The sequence below is a fragment of the Cornus florida genome, unplaced genomic scaffold, assembly GCF_030987335.1.
Source record: "Cornus florida cultivar Cherokee Brave unplaced genomic scaffold, ASM3098733v1 CherokeeBrave_3.0.0_Hap2_Chr11, whole genome shotgun sequence".
NCBI lineage: Eukaryota > Viridiplantae > Streptophyta > Magnoliopsida > Cornales > Cornaceae > Cornus > Cornus florida.
In genome coordinates, this window is record NW_026775581.1 from 105,648,875 (window position 1) to 105,666,592 (window position 17,718).

Consider the following 17,718-nt stretch of genomic DNA (forward strand, 5'->3'; position numbering starts at 1 on the left):
GTCTTTCAGTTCTTCATTATGAATTATGATACTATGTAACTAAACAAAATTGTTGAAGATTTACTAAAGAAATTAATAGAGAAAAATATTCTAGTGTTGATACTCTTTCTTATTGTTGAAGATTTACTCTTATATTATTTACTCTTATATTTGTTAGTGAAGGAATTAGTAGAGGAAAATCCTCTATAATTGATGTTTCCTTTTATTGAAGATACTGAAGGATTTTTGTGTAGAAAAATCTTTCAGTATTGATGTTGTTTCCTATATATATCTTTTCCATTCTCATTATTTCGAGTCTCCACTATTGTATTGAGCATGAAAAGAGAAATTATTATAATAAAAGATATGTAACTTTTAGGACTTTGTTTGTTGTGAATGTAAACCACGTATACTCTTGCTTTGTGTTCTTCATACTTTATTTTTCAATTCAATTTTAACAAAAAAAAGAACAAAAGAAAACATGTTGGTACTTGGTACGCCACTTTCCATGACCATGAGAGTGGCTTTTGCAGTTCATCAGTGAAAAAAAAAAAAAAAAAAAAAAGTAACGGATCATACTGTCCTTATTCTTCGTTCAACAATGCTATTTACACCTGTTTTTTAAATATGGATGGGTACTTGAAATAAATTATATATTTTTTAATCTTAATTAAACAAATCGATTAAAATATAATTATTCTTTCTCATTTCATATACTTAAAAAGCTTTAAACCACTTTAAAATGACTTCACCTTTTTAAATCTCACATTTTTTTAATTCAAATATGGAGCATGATCACACTGTCTCCAACAACCATATAAAAATGATAATAATAATAGTAAAAATAAATAAATAAATATCTGAGTGGCAGGCATGGTTGGCTTGGCTCCACATCCTTGAATATATGACATCAGGAGCATGACGGTATGGTTAAATACGTAATAATCCATGAAATTAGTGCACTACTCTGTGAGTGTGTGTGTAAAATGATGAGTGTTGTGACTTATTATTAGATGACGCTCACTCTATTTTCCACTGAATCTATGAAATTGTCAAGCTGCCCTGGCAATAAAAAATGGAGCAAAAGTGCCCATGCTGCTTTGTCACATACCACTGCGTGAAAAGCATTTTGTGCTTCACGAGCATTCTTCAATAATTCTTTACCAAATAATGGAGACTTGAATATATACTCAGACTCCGACAAGACGATGTAAGAGACTCACTTTATATATATATATATATATAGCCCATGCCATGTAAAAGGAAATTAAATCCAGACCCACTCAAATACTCAAATCATTCTTCACAAATTTGTTTTTTTGTTTTTTAAATACTGCTGATATATAATCAAAGAGATACTCTTGTCGAGTATAGAAAGGCAAGTACATAGAGAAATTATATAGAATTTTTTACATATACATATATACATATATATATTTATTAATTGAATTAAGTGCATTAAACTCTCCTCAACTTTCTTGGCTTTCTCAATAAACTCTCTGAATTAAGTAAAAAAACATTTAACCCCCTAAATTATTTCAATGGTTGCAAAACGTTAGTGGGCCGTTTGAAATCTAACATCCAAAGAAGACACATGACTCACGTGACTGATAAAAATCTATAAAGACAAAAAGAACCTTATCAAATACACCCATATATACCAGTGGAATAATATATACAAATATATATATATATATATATTACATCCCCTTTCTCTTCAAACAACCTTCACCAGCTGTCCATGGCCGCCACCTCCACCGTCCGCCCATGGCCACCACCGACACCGCCACTGTTCTCTCTGCCACAGAATATTCTTCCCTCACAACCACCTCCACTGTCCACGGCCGCCACCACAACTGCTCTCTCTCCAATCCACCTCCCCCTTTTTTTTTTTTTTTTCCCTCTCTTTGGCCTCCAACTCCGGCAATAACAAGAACTTCAATACCGGTGAGAAGTGGGTCTGTTCTGCAGCGGTAGTGACAGAGGTGCTCGGCGACGGCGAGCTTACCAGAGAACACAATGACTGTTCGCGATGGCGGCGCTGAACCACGGGCAGACGGCAGTGAGTTGAACTGAAACGGCGTCGGCAAGCAAAGATGAACCCACGGGACGGCGAATATTGTTCTTAAAGATGGTCGTGGATCAGAACGGTGGCGGTAACGGCGGTAGGAGTCGTGAAGCTTCAATGAATTACGGCAATGGTGGCGATGAACTTGGAAGATGCCGGTGAGCTTACCGATGAGCAATGGAACTGAACTGGATATGGAGATTTGAGATCGAGTCACCTGAATATGGAGATTTGAAAGCAAACGAGAGGATTTGCTGACACTGAAAATTAGGGATTCGAATTTGGGGGTTCTCTGTGCAACGATATGATGAATATATATATATATATATATATATATATATCCAAACTCAAGACCAAGTCCTCGCCTGCAATTTATTGGGTTCGTTCTCAGCACATGATGCTCTCAATGGAAAGAGACCGTCAATGGAGAGAGACCCAGCACCAAATCCGATCAACCCCAGTATACAAACTGTTTAAATTGGAACCCATTTTGATGTTATAACTTCACAATTTCCTCTCATCTCCTTCAATTTCTTGTTGCCCCAATAAATGTTACTGACGAGATGGACACAGAGAGGAGGGTGGTGGTGGCTGCCGATAGAGAAGAAATACAATTATATATATATATATATATATGTATATAATTCTCCACTAATTGAGTTGTCATTCTCTTATTGGTGGAGAGTTGTTTTTGTCCACCTTAATAAAATAATTCTGAGTTAGAGATTACCATTGTTACATCAGATATATATATATATATATTCAACACCAGGGTTAAATGGTAATTTTATTTTCTGTTAACGACTCTCGGCTAAGTGCAACAAAATGATAATTTAGAAAATTTTACTTATTTTAGGAGATTTCTTACAATCGGGTTATAGTTGAGTTGAGGGTGATTTAATACACTTAACCTTTATTAATTTTATTGCTGGCCATATCTCTTTAAAGCAAATTAAAGTACCATTATTGCGTTCAATTCCACATCATTTTTGATGTGACTAATATATAAAAGGAAATTTCTATTTCATAAAAATTTTGTGGTTTAGAATCATTTCATAATGATAAATATTTGATAATTAGGATTGTGTATATTTAATAATGGTTTCGGGTTTCATTACAATACCACCAGAGAAATTAACTCTATATATATATATATATATTTATTTATTTTTATTGTTTTAAAAAGGTCTTTTAATGGAAGACTATATTATTATCATTTGCTGCAGACGTAATTAAGTTGAATGATAAAACGATCCTTTGGTGCAATCTAAAAATTTATGTGAGGTGGGGCAATAGTAGGGCTTTTATGTAATTTTAGACTGACAACATTAAAATTTTATAAAGTATATAATTAAAAAACATAAAAATAGAATGATTTTATGACAAATTTGTGATGGTTACAGAAGTGTTGTAAGTGGGTTATTTTATGGTATGCATGTCCAACAAGTTTGTTATGACATTTATGTGTAGCATGCGCTTACTTGTCAATTTTGTTTACTGGTATTAAAAAGACGCTCATGATAGATGCTTTTATGTTGTTGCATACGACGTTCTGGGGCAAGGGTTTGTCATGGCATGACTCATTAGACTCGTAAATATGTTAATGAACAAATATTTATAAATAAAATTGCTAAGACTTGTGTATATAAATATTTTTATTAAGTTTGTTTGGATTTATTAACAAATTTCACCTTAAATCTTTATCTCAAATGAGTTAAATTTAACAAGCTAAACTAATCAAATGAGTCAAGTTATAACTTAGCATGAATTAAAACACTTTCGTCTAAACTAAAGTCGCTTGACAACCTCAAATCAGTGGCGTAGTCACAAAGGGACACTAAATTTTTAATTTTTTAAAATTTTATATAAAAAAATTTTTATATTGGTATAATTGTCCCCTCTAAAATTTGACAATGCACGTATATGTACCATATATATATATATAATCAAAAACCTCTAAAAATTGACAGTGCACGTATATATACTATATACATATGTATATATAACCAAAAACTAATTCACGGTTATCTATCAATTATTACTTTTCCAAAAAATATGATATTTTTTTCACTTTTCTAAAATATTATATTCTTTTTCACTTTCCAAAAAAAAAAAAAAAAAAAAAACTCATCAAGATATTCTATTACACTTTTGACTTTATGACAAACAAATAGATTGTTTCTATTACATCATCATCATCACTCTACAAACATTTTTCACAATCCAAATAAAGCAAGCGGAGTTACCAAACAGAGACTCAAGGTAGCAGACAGGTAATATGATATATATTTTTTATCATCTAAATTTTACAATTATTATTTGATATTATAATTTTAGTTAGGAAAATTATTAGTTATTACTATCAAAATTATTTTAGGACTGGTTATTCTTTCAAAATTTAGTTTATGTAATTGTGTTATTAATTATTATTCTGCAAATAAAACTTAGAATAATTTTTTTTTTTTTTTTTTTTGCAGCCCAAATCAATGAAATCACATATTCAACTCTATCAAATTTTTTAATGGATTGAATTATCTGCTTATAACTTATAATAGATTTGGTTATCATGGTTTTTTATTTTTATTTTTTCTACATATGTGATATATTAGGACAATTAGGTAACTGTGTTATTTTCTTTTTCATATCTTATTCTTGATTCATTGAATATGATTTTTTTTTACTATATTTAATTCAATGAATTAAATTTTGAAATAACAATGAATAATGTGAAAAATCATTGTGAATGTACTGAATAGAATTATTTTAAATTTTACATATATTGTTTTAGTAAAAATTATATATATATATAATTGTTATTAAATATATATATTTTAATTTTTAATTGGTAAAAATTGTTATTATATATATATATAATTGTTATTATATATATATATTTTAATTTTTAATTGGTAAAAATTATATATATAATTGTTATTAAATATTGCCCTCGCTGAGGAAAATTTCTGACTACGCCACTGCCTCAAATTCAAATAGACCAAGTCATGGTCGAATTGCTCGCTCAACTTAGCTTGTCACAAAATTATGTACAGTATTTAATGACACATTTAAAATAAAATTTTCATTTACATAATAGTATATTGTTATTATTATTATTATTAATTTATTGTAAGGATACATTAGTTAATTCATCATTCAATTTGTTAAAAAGTCCTTATTTGCACAAATTGAAAAATGTAAGGTAGTTTATTGAACAATAGGATAACTGCGCATTTTGTATATTAAAAAAAAAAGGTTTTTGCACTTAGCCCTAAAATAAAATAAAATATCCTTAGTGGACTGGGCTGGCCTTTCTCATTTATCATTCGAGAAGTTCAACTCATCTGATAAAAAAAAAATATTTGGGCTTTGCATTCAGGGCCTCAGGTCTAATGGCCATGCTCTTTCTGATGATGCTCCAATTTTTTTTTTTTCGGAAAGTTCAATTTACTGAAATTTGAATTTTCTTGACCTTTCCCAATCCATTTTGCAACGGTCATTTTCCTTGGTTTAAGATCTTACCCAAAACACAGAGCAAAATCCCTATTAAGAAGCAGAAACCCTAGAAAGTTACAGAAAAAAAGGTCTAAGGTTTTAGAAAAAAGCAATTCTAAAAAAGTTTAATTCGAAGAGAACCAAACAATGGGGATTTCGGAGCAAGAACAAGTTTCTGATCATTGTCACGATGTGGAAGAAGATGAATCTAACACTGAGGATTGTGATTCAGATGATTCCCAAGAAGACCCCACCTTCGACGTTCTTGAGGAGACTCGATCTAGCTTTTCAAGGCTCTCAATCAAGAAGAAATCCAAATCTCGGTCAGAATCTATCAGAATTTTATATATATGTTTACCTATATATATATATATATATAATTTTGATTTATTACACTAATGGGTATCTTCGTATATGCAGTATTGTCAAGGAAATGGATGATGATGCTGAGGGAGACCTAGATGTTGTAGAAATGGTTGTGCCAGAGCTTGATGAAGCCGACCAGAAAAGTTTTGAGGTTATTCACAAAATCATACAAGGTTTGTCAAAAATATTTATTTTCTTCATTTTTAAAGGTTTCTATATATATATATATATATATATATATATATATTTATATTTTCTACATATAAATAAAAATATCGTCTTGATGTTATGTGTTCCAATGGTGGCAGTTGGGCAAGTAGATAAACTAAAAGTGGATCAGTGTAAGGTTTATTTGAGGAAATACGGGTTAAGGTTGACTGGCAACAAAGATACACTCATTGGGCGCATCAAGGAGCATTTAGAGTAATTTTAGTTTCTGTCACTCTTGACAATTTTGCAGAAATTTATGGTTTTTTTTTTTTTTTTTCAAATCTATAATGAATACTCCAAAATATATTACTAATTTCAATTTTGCTGATTTCAGTATTCTCAATGGTGGGGGAGAGAAGAAGTACCCAATATCTAGCTTTGTATTCAACTGTAAGGGTATGCATTTTACTCTTCAAAGCTGATACACTAAATGATACATTCATATAGTTTATTGATGTATACACATATTACTTGCTGATGTAAACTTAAGTTATATTCACTTAAAAAAAAAAAAACTTAAGTTATACTCCGTATATCCTTAACAGTGGTTAGACAATCCTAATATCTTTTAAGAATTATTCTCAATGGCTTGTTCCTTGTTCAAGATTTAGCACAGTAGATATAACCACATGTGTTTTAGTGCAATTTTTGAGTTTTGCGGCATTCAATGTAAAAGCACACTAGTTCTAGCAATCTGCTTCACATTACTGTGCGGCCTAGTTCTAGCAATTTGCTTCACATTGCTGTGCAAATAATCAGATTTACCATTCAATGAGATTATTTTTAGTTATTTTTCACATCCTTTTAACATCTTAGAGATTTTGGGTAGAAAAAAAAAAAAAAAAATCTTCCAATTAACTTTAATTTTCTTTTCTGACTAATATTGGATTTTGTTCAGGTGATGCATGCATGGGAGATGTTGTTATGTTTGAGCAAAATGTTTGCGAAATGTAAGCTTTTTAAAGTCTCAGATACTTGGATTACTTTAATGCAAACTAGTCACTGTTAACTTGGCAGCAAAAGATGATGAAGATAATCATCATTGGAAATTGCTGTAGAATTCTTCATTGAATGTTAATACTATTATATATGCAGAATGTTGACATGTTGCATAGGCCATTGGTATGTAGTGTTCAATCCCTAATTTCTAGCATTTCTAAATTGTCTTATCATCAGAAATTCTGTAGTGCCACTAAAGAATTTCTGATGCCACATTCATTAAATTTCTACTAGCGAGTGCCCTGTATCATGTACTAGTTTCAGTAGTTTGTACCAAAATTCTGGTAGAGATCTGAATGTAAAAAATTCTAAGTCTCTAGTTGTCCTTTGAGAGCAAGTCATTAATAGAATGAATAATGTCCCAATGAAAGGAAGATTATATCAAAATTTTCAGAAAATTCTACTAGCAAGTGCCCTGCATCATACACTAGTTTGTACCAAAATTCTGGAATGAATACTTTTATAGAGATGATTGTCGAAAATTCTGTCTCTAGTTGTCCTTTGAGACTAAGTTCCTAATGGAATGAATATTATGTATCATGCACGAGGCTGGTAGTTTTAAAATAGGGGAGACAATTAAGTGTCGATTTGTGCTCGTAAAGCAATTGTCGCAATTATGTATCTTTGCAACTTCTCACCATTTTCTAGATGAGCAAGTGTAGCTCATTCATACCTGTTGAAACTTGAATGGGGAACTTATGAGGGCTCAAGTTCAACGAGAGCACTTTTTATTCTGGGATACCCTCAAGTACTTGGTTTCCTATCACCGAAACTGTTCTGACTAACAATCTTCTAAACTTCAACAGGTAATTGTTATACTAAAAGAAATTTGTTATATATTTGGGTCCCTCCACACTCGAACTCATAGCTATATTGATTGTCCGTGTAAACAACCATGTAATAACTACTATGTGTTAGCAAATAGGACCATTGGAATACTTACAGTGGTGCTTCTCCATGTTTGGGACACATTGTTATTACAATATCCAACTTTTACTGACCTGGATTTTGACTTGGTCTCTATTATTACAGTTTTTCCCATTTTGGTTTCCCAGGTTCAACATTGCTTCTAGGAGTGCTGGTGGTCCTCCATGTGGAATGAGAACTGTAGCAGGCCGCATTGTGAAAGAAAGCTATGGTGCTGCAAAGCAACAGCATACATTTACGGTAAGAGCTATAACACATCCAACTTAGATTAAAAAAAAGTCCAAGACAAAGTGTAAACTTGCCAAAGTGTTTAATTTGCATTTAATCATATAAAGGAAATAGTTAAAAGTGTAAACTTGCCAGATTTATACTCTGCCAGATTATAATGCCAGATTTATACATTACTCTGAGCTTAGAAGTCGTCTAACCTTTTTTTTTTTGGTAAGTAAAAGCCATCTAACTTGGTTTGGGGCAGGTCAATGACAATGCATAGACACACCAAACTGTCGCTTATATTATATATCGCAATAATGCTAATAACACCTGTTGCAATAACAGAGAATATTTGGTTGTATGTAGAAGTTGCATTACTCAGTTTGGTTACCATTAATCAATTACATACATTCACGTTATTTTATTGAAATAATAAATTTTTATCAAAGAATTCTCTCCATTGACACCATTATTTAGCTCTGCTGCTATACTCTTTAACTATAAATTTTTTGGTTCAGTTGTAAGCCCTTTTTAACAGAAAATATTGCAAAAACTTTAGTGAAGTGTTAATTACTACTCCGTTCAGATTGAAGTATTATGGAGCAAAGGGGAAAAACCACTCTCTCCACTTCATCCCCTCCTAATTAAGGGCAGAAACCTTTACAAGCTAAAGACAATGAGACAGGTTCATCCCAATTCAAAATTTTCTGTTCTTTTAGTCAATAATTTATCATTTGATGTTGTGTGAGTGATCCTTATTGTCGTCAACGCAGAAATGGGAAGATGAAGGTGAAAGGCAGAAAATTTTGTTCGAAAAGCATAGTAGAGGTTCTCTTGCCCGCTTGAATAGGGAATCACGAATTGTAGAGAAGGAAAAATTGAAGGAACTCAAGGCAAATAGGTGACTTCTTTTTGTTATTTCAGATACAAGTTACTATGGATTTCCAGCAATATTAAACCCTCTATTCTTAAATATTTGCTTTAATCACACACAGAAAAACTGGCAAGCCATTCTCGAGAGTGGAAGTTCAGAAGGGTAAACGAGAAGAGAACAAAGGACAGACATTTCAATCTCCTCAAAAGAAAATTCCTATGCAAAATGAATGCTACTTAAAAACTTACAAAGAGAACAATTATGAAGGTTTCCATCAGAGGCAGCCTAGTTTGTTTTCTAATGCAAATGTGACATCCCATGGTTTCCACCAGAGGCAGCCTAGTTTAGTTCCTACTGCAAACGTGACATCCGAAGGTTTCCATCAGAGGCAGCCTTTGACAAGCATGAATTGTAACCCCCCGAGTACATTTCGAAGGCCTTTGACTCCCTCAAGGGGTCAATTCCGAAGCAGTAGTCATGAACAAAGCATGAAGTCTGGTCCTCCATGGAGTCCACTTCGAAGGCCTTCGACTCCTTCAAGGGGTCAATTCCAAATGCAGCAGGGCTGCGAGCAAAGCACAAATTTTAATGCTTCAAGGATTCCATTTCAAAGGGAGAATCAAGAGCACAACTTGAACTCCAAACGTTCAATGGGTCCATTCCAAGGACATGGTGGTCCTGAAAGGAAGCAATTGTGCCGGCACTATGCTCAAGGAAGGTGCTGGTATGGAGATCAATGCAAGTACCTACACTAGCGGAGAGAGAATCAAAATTATTGTCAAAGGAAAGAAAGAAGGCAACCACATTTTCCTTGACAATGATTAGATCAATCATCGAACAACATCTTGCTGATATTTTTTGTTTGAGCTATGTGGTTCAGCTTCTAGTCTGAACTTCTAATTTTTTGTGCAAGGTTTAGTGGCTCCTTATCAGCTTTTGTGGTATGAAGTTTGAATATTTCAGCATCATTGAGCATTTGAGCTATGTGGTTCAGCTTTCTAGTCTGAACTCACTAATTATTTGAGGAGCACAATGAGACAAGTGAAATAATACTATACTCCCATCCAAATGGAGAGGCCACCAGCTAAAGCAAGTGGGACCCACTCTAGCTGGATAATAGACTATATAACCTTCGTCTCAAACTTGATCAGCCTAAAAATTCATAACCCACTCTAGCTGGATAATATACATATATGACAAAGTTCGCATAATGGTTTTCACTTTAAATAATTGAGCCCGACACGTATTTTTTTTACCTTCTCTAAAAAGAAACAATATATATATATATATATATATATATATATATACTTTTTACTTTTTTTTAAGGATTAGTGGGACCAGGCTCTAATGCGACAATCAAAATGATGATTATAGCCGTTACCAAAAAACAATGATTATAGCCCTCACCAAAGAGTCCATCACGGGCTGGTAAAAGAAAAAAGAAAAAAATATTCATTAAAAGGTGGGAAAATGATCTGTGAAAAAAGAAAAAAATAATCATAAAAAGGTGGAAAAATGATCGTGAAAAAAGAATATTGGAAAGCTCAATAGTTTCCAGAATTAGAGAAAACTTATCTTTATTATTATTATTTTTTTTTTGAGAAATTGACTTATCTTTATCTTGTTATGTAGTATCTTTTAAAATTTATTTCATAATTGATATATTTTTAAAATTTACACTGACTAGATATATCAAATTAAATCACTATACCCTTCAGTAGTCTCCAGAATTAGAGAAAATTTATCTTTATTATTATTATTTTTTTTTGAGAAATCGACTTATCTTTATCTTGTTATATAGTATCTTTTAAAATTTATTTCATAATTGATATATTTTTAAAATTTACACTGATTAGATATATCAAATTAAATTATTGTAACGATTAAATTGTTACTGGAGAAGAAAATTTATTCAAAACTCTATAGAAAGAGCCAATCTCGAATCAAATAGTGATGTTGTGAATACTCTTGAATTTTTGTGTGTGATTCGAATACAAGATGATCATATAATTCTTAAAATTAGATTATTGAGTAACACTTAAATCTATTGAGAAATTTGTAGAAAAAAATCTTTGAATATTTATGATCTATTACTAACATATATGTAATTGTATGTGTGTATATATTTCTATTTGTATATACTCAACTCCTTCCGGTCACAGCACATTACCTTCTGAAACAATTTTTTTTTTCCTTTTCAATTTATTTTAGGAGTGAGCTAAGCATGTGATGGCTATTTTACTTTTCACGTGTAGAAAAAATTTTAAAGAAATTTTAGAGGATCTGATGTGCATGCCAAGCCACGTCAGATTCGATCGTTTTTTCGGGTTAGCCTTCCGCTCCTTTATCATTTTCCAAATACAATTGTCCCCTTCTAATGATGACCGACAAATAAAAAAAAAAAGCTGTACTAAGTCCAAAACCATGAAACTTTCTGTGAACAAAGCATGAAGAACAAAGTTAGATCAATTCTTATCATCTCTTACAGGGCCTTGTATTTGCAGTGTTGATCACCACAGTTCGATTTAATTCGGTTTTACAAGCTTATTCAGGTTCAATCTTATACACTTCTCTCTCTATATATACATGGTTGGAATCTAGTCAAACTATTGCAGAAATTCTATGATGTTCACATTATCTAGTTCTTTTCTAGGGTTTTTCTCTTTTTCATCCTTTATACTTATCGTCAACCAAGATCAATTAACTAGATAGTCACTCTGATCATTAGAAAATATTGTGTTTTGCATGACCAATTAATTGTTTTATCTGTATTTTGTTACTGGTGGATAACCATTTCTTTACTGCTCTGATGCTTTTAAGTTCAAGTCATTCACTACTTTGTAAGAGATGTGTGTGTGTGTGTATATATATATATATATATATGTTTGTGTGTGTCTTATTTGATTCATTAAGTATCAATTGGAAGCTTTTAATTAGTTATGCACTAATTCGTAAGTGAGTGAATAATATATTAAAAGGACTTATGGCTCATTTCTTATAGTTTTCTGCAGATAGCAGCAGATTATAGTTAGTTTTCTATTCTTAATATGAAATTTGTTGAATTATCAGCTACTTTTATAATAAAAATAGAAAAATGATTTTTTCTTATTCCTTTATTTTATCAGAGAATAATAAACAAACTGACTTAGCAAGGACCTTTTGAAATTAATGGGGATCATAGTGGTCATTTTGAATAAAAATAGATTAATGGAAGGGAGAAAAGATAGCCAATGCCAAGTCATTGCAGATAAAAGTCTGGTTGTTTGTTTATGTGCATTGTTATTTCATTAAATTGTTTAGATGCTGAATTTGAGCAGTACTTGACAATCTAATGCAGCTATAGTTTGTTTGAAGACTTCCAGTAATTATCTAATTCTATCTAAAATTACAGTTGGATGGATATTTTAAAATTGGATTTCAAGACAGATAAAAAAATAAAAAATAAAAAATTGGTGGCTATGACATGGACTCTATTAAGTCTCTCTACTTAATTATTGAAGCTAATGCTAATGCTATTTGTTCAGAAGTATTGAATTGCAACATGGACTAAATTACTTTCAACTAATCTCTCTGATAATTAACTAACTCTCAACTAAACACATAGATTAATATTAAAAAGATGAAAGCTTTTGTTGTCTTCATTACTGGTGCTTATGCTCGTGCTAGTTATTTGAATTTTTTTGTAAATTACACTCAAAATTGATTAACTTGCCAATGTTGCAGGATAAATGGCAACAGAAGTGGTCAATGTGAATGAGTTCCAAGAACTGGCGAGGCAAGCCCTCCCAAAAATGTACTATGACTTCTACTCTGGGGGAGCTGAAGATCAGCACACACTAAGGGAGAATGTGGAAGCATTTCGTAGAATCACGTTATGTGTTAAGCTTACACTTATTATTCTTGTTATTGAACAGGGTCACCGTTTTAACATCATCTTTGTATTACATTTCAGTATTCGGCCAAGAATCCTCGTAGATGTGAGCAGAATTGATACATCAACCACTATATTAGGTTACAATACTGCGGCACCCATTATGATTGCTCCAACTTCTATGCATAAGTTGGCACACCCTGAAGGTCTAAATCCTCTTAGCAAGAATTATTGACTGAAGTTTATGTGTAGTTCTGATTCCAGCATTGAATTGTGTTTATATTCCAGGAGAGGTTGCGACAGCCAAAGCAGCAGCTTCCTGTAACACCATAATGGTACTATTATTCTAATGGGGAGCGCGTAATGATGCAATTATTCTAATATGGATGGTTGTTTGTTGAGTTAATGTACTTGAATATAGAGTTGGTCTTAATTGCAGGCATTGTCCTTTTCGTCTACCTGCACTGTGGAGGAGGTTGCAGCCAGCTGCAATGCTGTTCGCTTCTTTCAGTTATATGTAACATTCTCATAAGCTCTTCTAATTTCAAATTTTCTTCATAGAAATTCCATGTTTCTTTAGCATAATGGTCAGAATTTTCATTCTTGTGATCCCAGTTGTAGGAGCTGAATAAATAATTCGGTCTTCCTCTGTTTATAGGTGTGCAAAAGACGCGACATGTCAGCTCTGTTAGTGCAGAAAGCCGAACAAAATGGTTTTAAGGCCATTATTCTTACCGTTGATAATCCTAGACTTGGTCGAAGGGAGGCAGACGTAAAAAACAAGTGAATTTTATTTCCTCTATCTTTTATAGTTTCCACTGCTAGAGCAATGGCCTTCACATATTGGAGTAGTTACTGTACCTAACTTGGAAAACAGTACTGAAATTTAGTATTTAACATTGCATGGACTCTTTCTCATGTTTACTCTGTTATGTTGACACTGTAACTCATGCATCACATTTGTGACATAAATATGATCATTTGTGCAGAATGGTTCGACCACAGTTGAGGAATTTTGAAGGTCTCCTCTCAACCGAAGTAGTCTCTGTGAGTGTAATAATTTTGTTTAGCAATATTTGCTTTTCAACTTACTAAGAAACAATGTGCGAGTTTTATTCTGTGTATGGATCTGATAGGGACTATAGATTTCTCCACCGCTTCTTGTAAAGAAGGATTTATGTATCTCACAACATATTCTATGTTTAGAAGTTGTAATCTTTCGTTCGTCCCATCACCAGTCACTTGATATTTGAAAATTAAAATTTACACTTAGATTTTATCTGTGTGAGTCTTATAGCTAGTTTGATGTAAATATTCTCAACAACAATAAAAAAATAAAATAAAAATAAAATAAAAAGTAAGAAAGAAAAAAAAGAACCACATACATGTATGAAACATGGTCTCAAATGCAGTCCAAGTGAGCACACCACCAGGAGTAAACAGATGAAAATGAAGTTGAGGTTCTCATTCAATGAAAATCCCCTAGGTTTCACCTTTCTAATGTCATTTACATCACTTTTTGATTGTTTGTATCAATTCCTGCTTTAGATAGTAGAATATGCTTGTGATAATTTTGCTACCAGTTTCTGTTTTTACGTGCAGGCGTTTCCTCATTTACACAAGAAATTTGGATGCTTTTATTTTTTTTCTTATGAAATTTATAAGAAGATGTTTCTATATTTCAATTTACTGTTATGAATTCCAAGAAAGTTATTCTCAGTTATGTCATAATTCATATGGCATGAGCTAGCACAAAAGCGCGCGCACCTTCAATGATGGACGTAATCTTGCACATTTGCACTGATATAGGTTTCCTTAGTCAAGCAGATAATCTGTGTAGTGACATGTTTGTGTGCAAAAACATATTTATTTATGTGTATATGTAGGTTTACGCGTGTATGCAATGCTTTTGCATTCGGTTGGATTCATTATTCACTGCTTTTGCAGGATAAAGGTTCCAATTTCGCAGCTTATACAGCACAAAACTTTGATGATTCTTTGTGTTGGAAGGTACAAACCAAGAATCTACTTAGTATTACCTGATATATATGACTTTAAGGAATTGAAAGGTGTTACTTTCGTTTAGGCACTTCCTTTGCTTCAAAATATCACTTAAAATTGTGTGTGGACTGTGTATTGCTACTCGAAGAAGAACCATTCTGTATGTGAATCAGTTAGTGGAGGTGTCTCACAACTTCACACATTTAATGAGGCAGAAAAACATGACCAGAACCACCCACTTTTCATATTCTACTTGCTATTTTCATTGTCTAATTCACGGCCGAACAAAATTTTCCCTTTAGTACACACACAATCATCAAGATTTGGAGTCATTTTACTTTATGCTTCTCTTACCTCAGTAATCACATCTTGTTAGGAAATAGGATGGTTAAGGTCTATTACAAGCTTGCCGATTCTGATCAAGGGAGTGCTCACTCGTGAGGATGGTAAGGCCATGACCCCATGTTAGATATTTGCACCTTTTCAGTTTTTTCATTGTACTATATAGATAAGAGAAGCTTCACTCAGAAATTGAAATTCAACCAAAACCTTTATTTTTTTCATGTATGATATCAATATAACAAAAGCATTTGAATTTCTTAGACTTAGCCTAAAAATCATTGTTTGTGGATCACTTTTTAGAAGGAAAAGCCATATAAGGGCCTTCTACTACGGAAAATCTCTTTTTTTATATGCTTGTGTTTCGCGTTATCTAATAAGCTTGTTGATGATTTGGCATGCTACCCTTGGCAGCAATAAAAGCTTTAGAAGTAGGAGTTGCTGGAATTATTGTCTCTAATCATGGAGGTCGGCAGCTGGATTTTGCTCCAGCAAGTATAACTGCTCTGGAAGAGGTGACCCTCTTTCTAAGCATGCTTGTCATTTCAATGGTTTAAGATGCTTATGTCCAATATGTTGAGATCTGTAGTCAAAATAATTAAAATGTGCACTACTTTTTTCTTTTTCTTTTTAAAACTTTGTAGTATAGCATGTAGGAATAGGTAAATTTTTTATCTGATTTTCTCTGGTCAAACAAAAAATGTGAAATGTGAAATACTTTCAAAAGGAGTATATCAGTATATACACTGGATCTTGTATGAGGCTAGGTAAGATAATATGGAACTTTTGAGCTGCAAATGCATTTACAAGTTTTGTGGTGGACTCAGATGTGGTTTTCCAACATTCTAATGGGGGAAGTGTGTTTCAATTTCATGCCATAGCTTTGAATTAAAAGATATCTGATTGTGGACTATAGGCATTTGAAAACAAGCAATTTATTGGCGCATGTAAAAGCTGTCTTGCCAAAAAATATTTTCCATTAGGCATGGTTGCTTCATACTTGAAGAAAACAAATATATCAGTATATCAATCATTGGTTGCAGGTGATTCATGCTGTTGGAGGGAAAGTTCCTGTTCTGTTTGACGGAGGAGTGAGGCGAGGAACAGATATTTTCAAGGCTTTAGCTCTCGGGGCACAAGCTGTTTTGGTAACTGATATTTTTTGTGCAATTTGCGAAGCATTAGTTTTCAGTGGCAGGACACTTGCATGGACTCATTAACAACCAATTTCTTTCTTTTATAGCGCACCATGAAAAAACTCCAGACTACTGATAATGTCTCAAAGTATCAGTATATGGGGATTGACCGCTACCCTCTCAATCCATCGTCTCATTATCTGTATATATTCTCTGCCTTGCATAATTGTTGTGTATTATTGCAGGTCGGGAGGCCAGTTCTCTATGGGCTGGCCGCGATGGGAGAACATGGGGTGAGACGAGTGATTGAGATGCTGAAGGATGAGCTGGAGCTCACCATGGCCCTTTCTGGCTGCCCTACCTTGAAGGACATTACCAGGAACCACGTGAGGACACAGCGCGATTTAATGCAGTGCAAGCTGTAGTTCATTTCAAAGCTTAAAAATAGTATGATTGAAATGTTAGACAAATCTGTGGAAAGTAGAAGATTGAAGATTGAACTCCCTCACCTTCTTTATCCATTTCTGAAGTATAAATAATATATTGATGCTTGTGCCTACTACCAATTATTGTTCTTAAAAGATCACCCTTATCCAAAAAGTATTTTGCACTCCTCCTTAGAGATATAATTGTACTTTCATTTATAAAATTAAAAAATTAACTAGAGTTTAAGAATAAAGAATAAAGTGTAAATATCAGGTCTCTATCTTGAAAGCTATTCCTCTCAAGAGAGGAAAGGGAAGCTGTTGAGAGAAAGTCCAAGTGAGTGGCCTTCGAGGTTTGGTTTGCCCCCTTCTCCTTTCATGGATGCAATAATGGATGTGTAAGGGTGGTAGATTTGTATTTCAATACTATACAAAAATATAATTTTTAAAAATAAATTACAGCGATCTTTTTTAAAATTTGTTGTTATTTTCTCTTTTTTTAAAATTAGACTGGCCTCTCATGTAAATCATAATTTTATAAGGGATTCCTCCATTAAAAAAAATCAATTAACATTTTACGGGGGAGTCCTCCATTAAAAAAAATCAATTAACATTTTACGGGGGGAGTAATTTGAAAATTCAAATAACAATGAAAAAAGTAGATCAGATTTTATGGGCAAAAAAATTTAAATTGTATACTCCATGGTCTTGACAAATGACTGGGAAGTTGGTTGTTGTTTATGATGGATTCTGCGCAACCTGGATCTGATCTGACTTCCTGAATAAAGAGAAGAAAAAGTGATCCTACGAACACCGGT

General features: G+C 32.7%; 2 protein-coding genes across 3 annotated transcripts; both read left to right on the forward strand.

Annotated features, from left to right (window-relative positions):
* Positions 1–5,523: 5,523 nt before the first annotated feature.
* LOC132285707 (zinc finger CCCH domain-containing protein 62-like) lies at positions 5,524–10,188 on the forward strand. The gene is made up of 9 exons (XM_059787899.1): positions 5,524–5,862; positions 5,960–6,078; positions 6,214–6,328; positions 6,450–6,511; positions 7,014–7,065; positions 8,170–8,281; positions 8,841–8,939; positions 9,028–9,155; positions 9,250–10,188. The coding sequence occupies exons 1-9, from the start codon at positions 5,687–5,689 to the stop codon at positions 9,881–9,883; spliced, it is 1,497 nt and encodes a 498-aa protein (XP_059643882.1). The 5' UTR covers positions 5,524–5,686; the 3' UTR covers positions 9,884–10,188.
* A 1,293-nt stretch (positions 10,189–11,481) lies between these two features.
* Positions 11,482–17,041, forward strand: LOC132283537 (peroxisomal (S)-2-hydroxyacid oxidase GLO4-like). Of its 2 annotated transcripts, XM_059785499.1 has the most exons (12): positions 11,482–11,680; positions 12,852–12,999; positions 13,081–13,205; positions 13,288–13,334; positions 13,439–13,516; positions 13,658–13,782; positions 13,989–14,046; positions 14,947–15,009; positions 15,377–15,446; positions 15,754–15,854; positions 16,383–16,487; positions 16,721–17,041. In XM_059785499.1, the coding sequence occupies exons 2-12, from the start codon at positions 12,857–12,859 to the stop codon at positions 16,898–16,900; spliced, it is 1,095 nt and encodes a 364-aa protein (XP_059641482.1). In that variant the 5' UTR covers positions 11,482–11,680; positions 12,852–12,856; the 3' UTR covers positions 16,901–17,041. The 2 variants fall into 2 exon arrangements, with proteins under 2 accessions (XP_059641482.1, XP_059641483.1); XM_059785500.1 differs by lacking the exons at positions 15,377–15,446; positions 15,754–15,854.
* The last annotated feature ends 677 nt before the right edge of the window (positions 17,042–17,718 follow it).

Excerpts from the sequence above, each read along its gene's own strand:
- LOC132283537 (XM_059785499.1), top strand. The coding sequence starts at position 12,857 with ATGGCAACAGAAGTGGTCAATGTGAATGAGTTCCAAGAACTGGCGAGG. Across the intron at positions 14,047-14,946 it reads TCTCAACCGAAGTAGTCTCT|GATAAAGGTTCCAATTTCGC; the intron begins GTGAGTGTAATA and ends CTGCTTTTGCAG. Across the intron at positions 15,010-15,376 it reads ATGATTCTTTGTGTTGGAAG|GAAATAGGATGGTTAAGGTC; the intron begins GTACAAACCAAG and ends ACATCTTGTTAG.
- LOC132285707 (XM_059787899.1), top strand. The coding sequence starts at position 5,687 with ATGGGGATTTCGGAGCAAGAACAAGTTTCTGATCATTGTCACGATGTG. Across the intron at positions 6,079-6,213 it reads TATTCACAAAATCATACAAG|TTGGGCAAGTAGATAAACTA; the intron begins GTTTGTCAAAAA and ends CAATGGTGGCAG. Across the intron at positions 8,940-9,027 it reads AGCTAAAGACAATGAGACAG|AAATGGGAAGATGAAGGTGA; the intron begins GTTCATCCCAAT and ends TCGTCAACGCAG.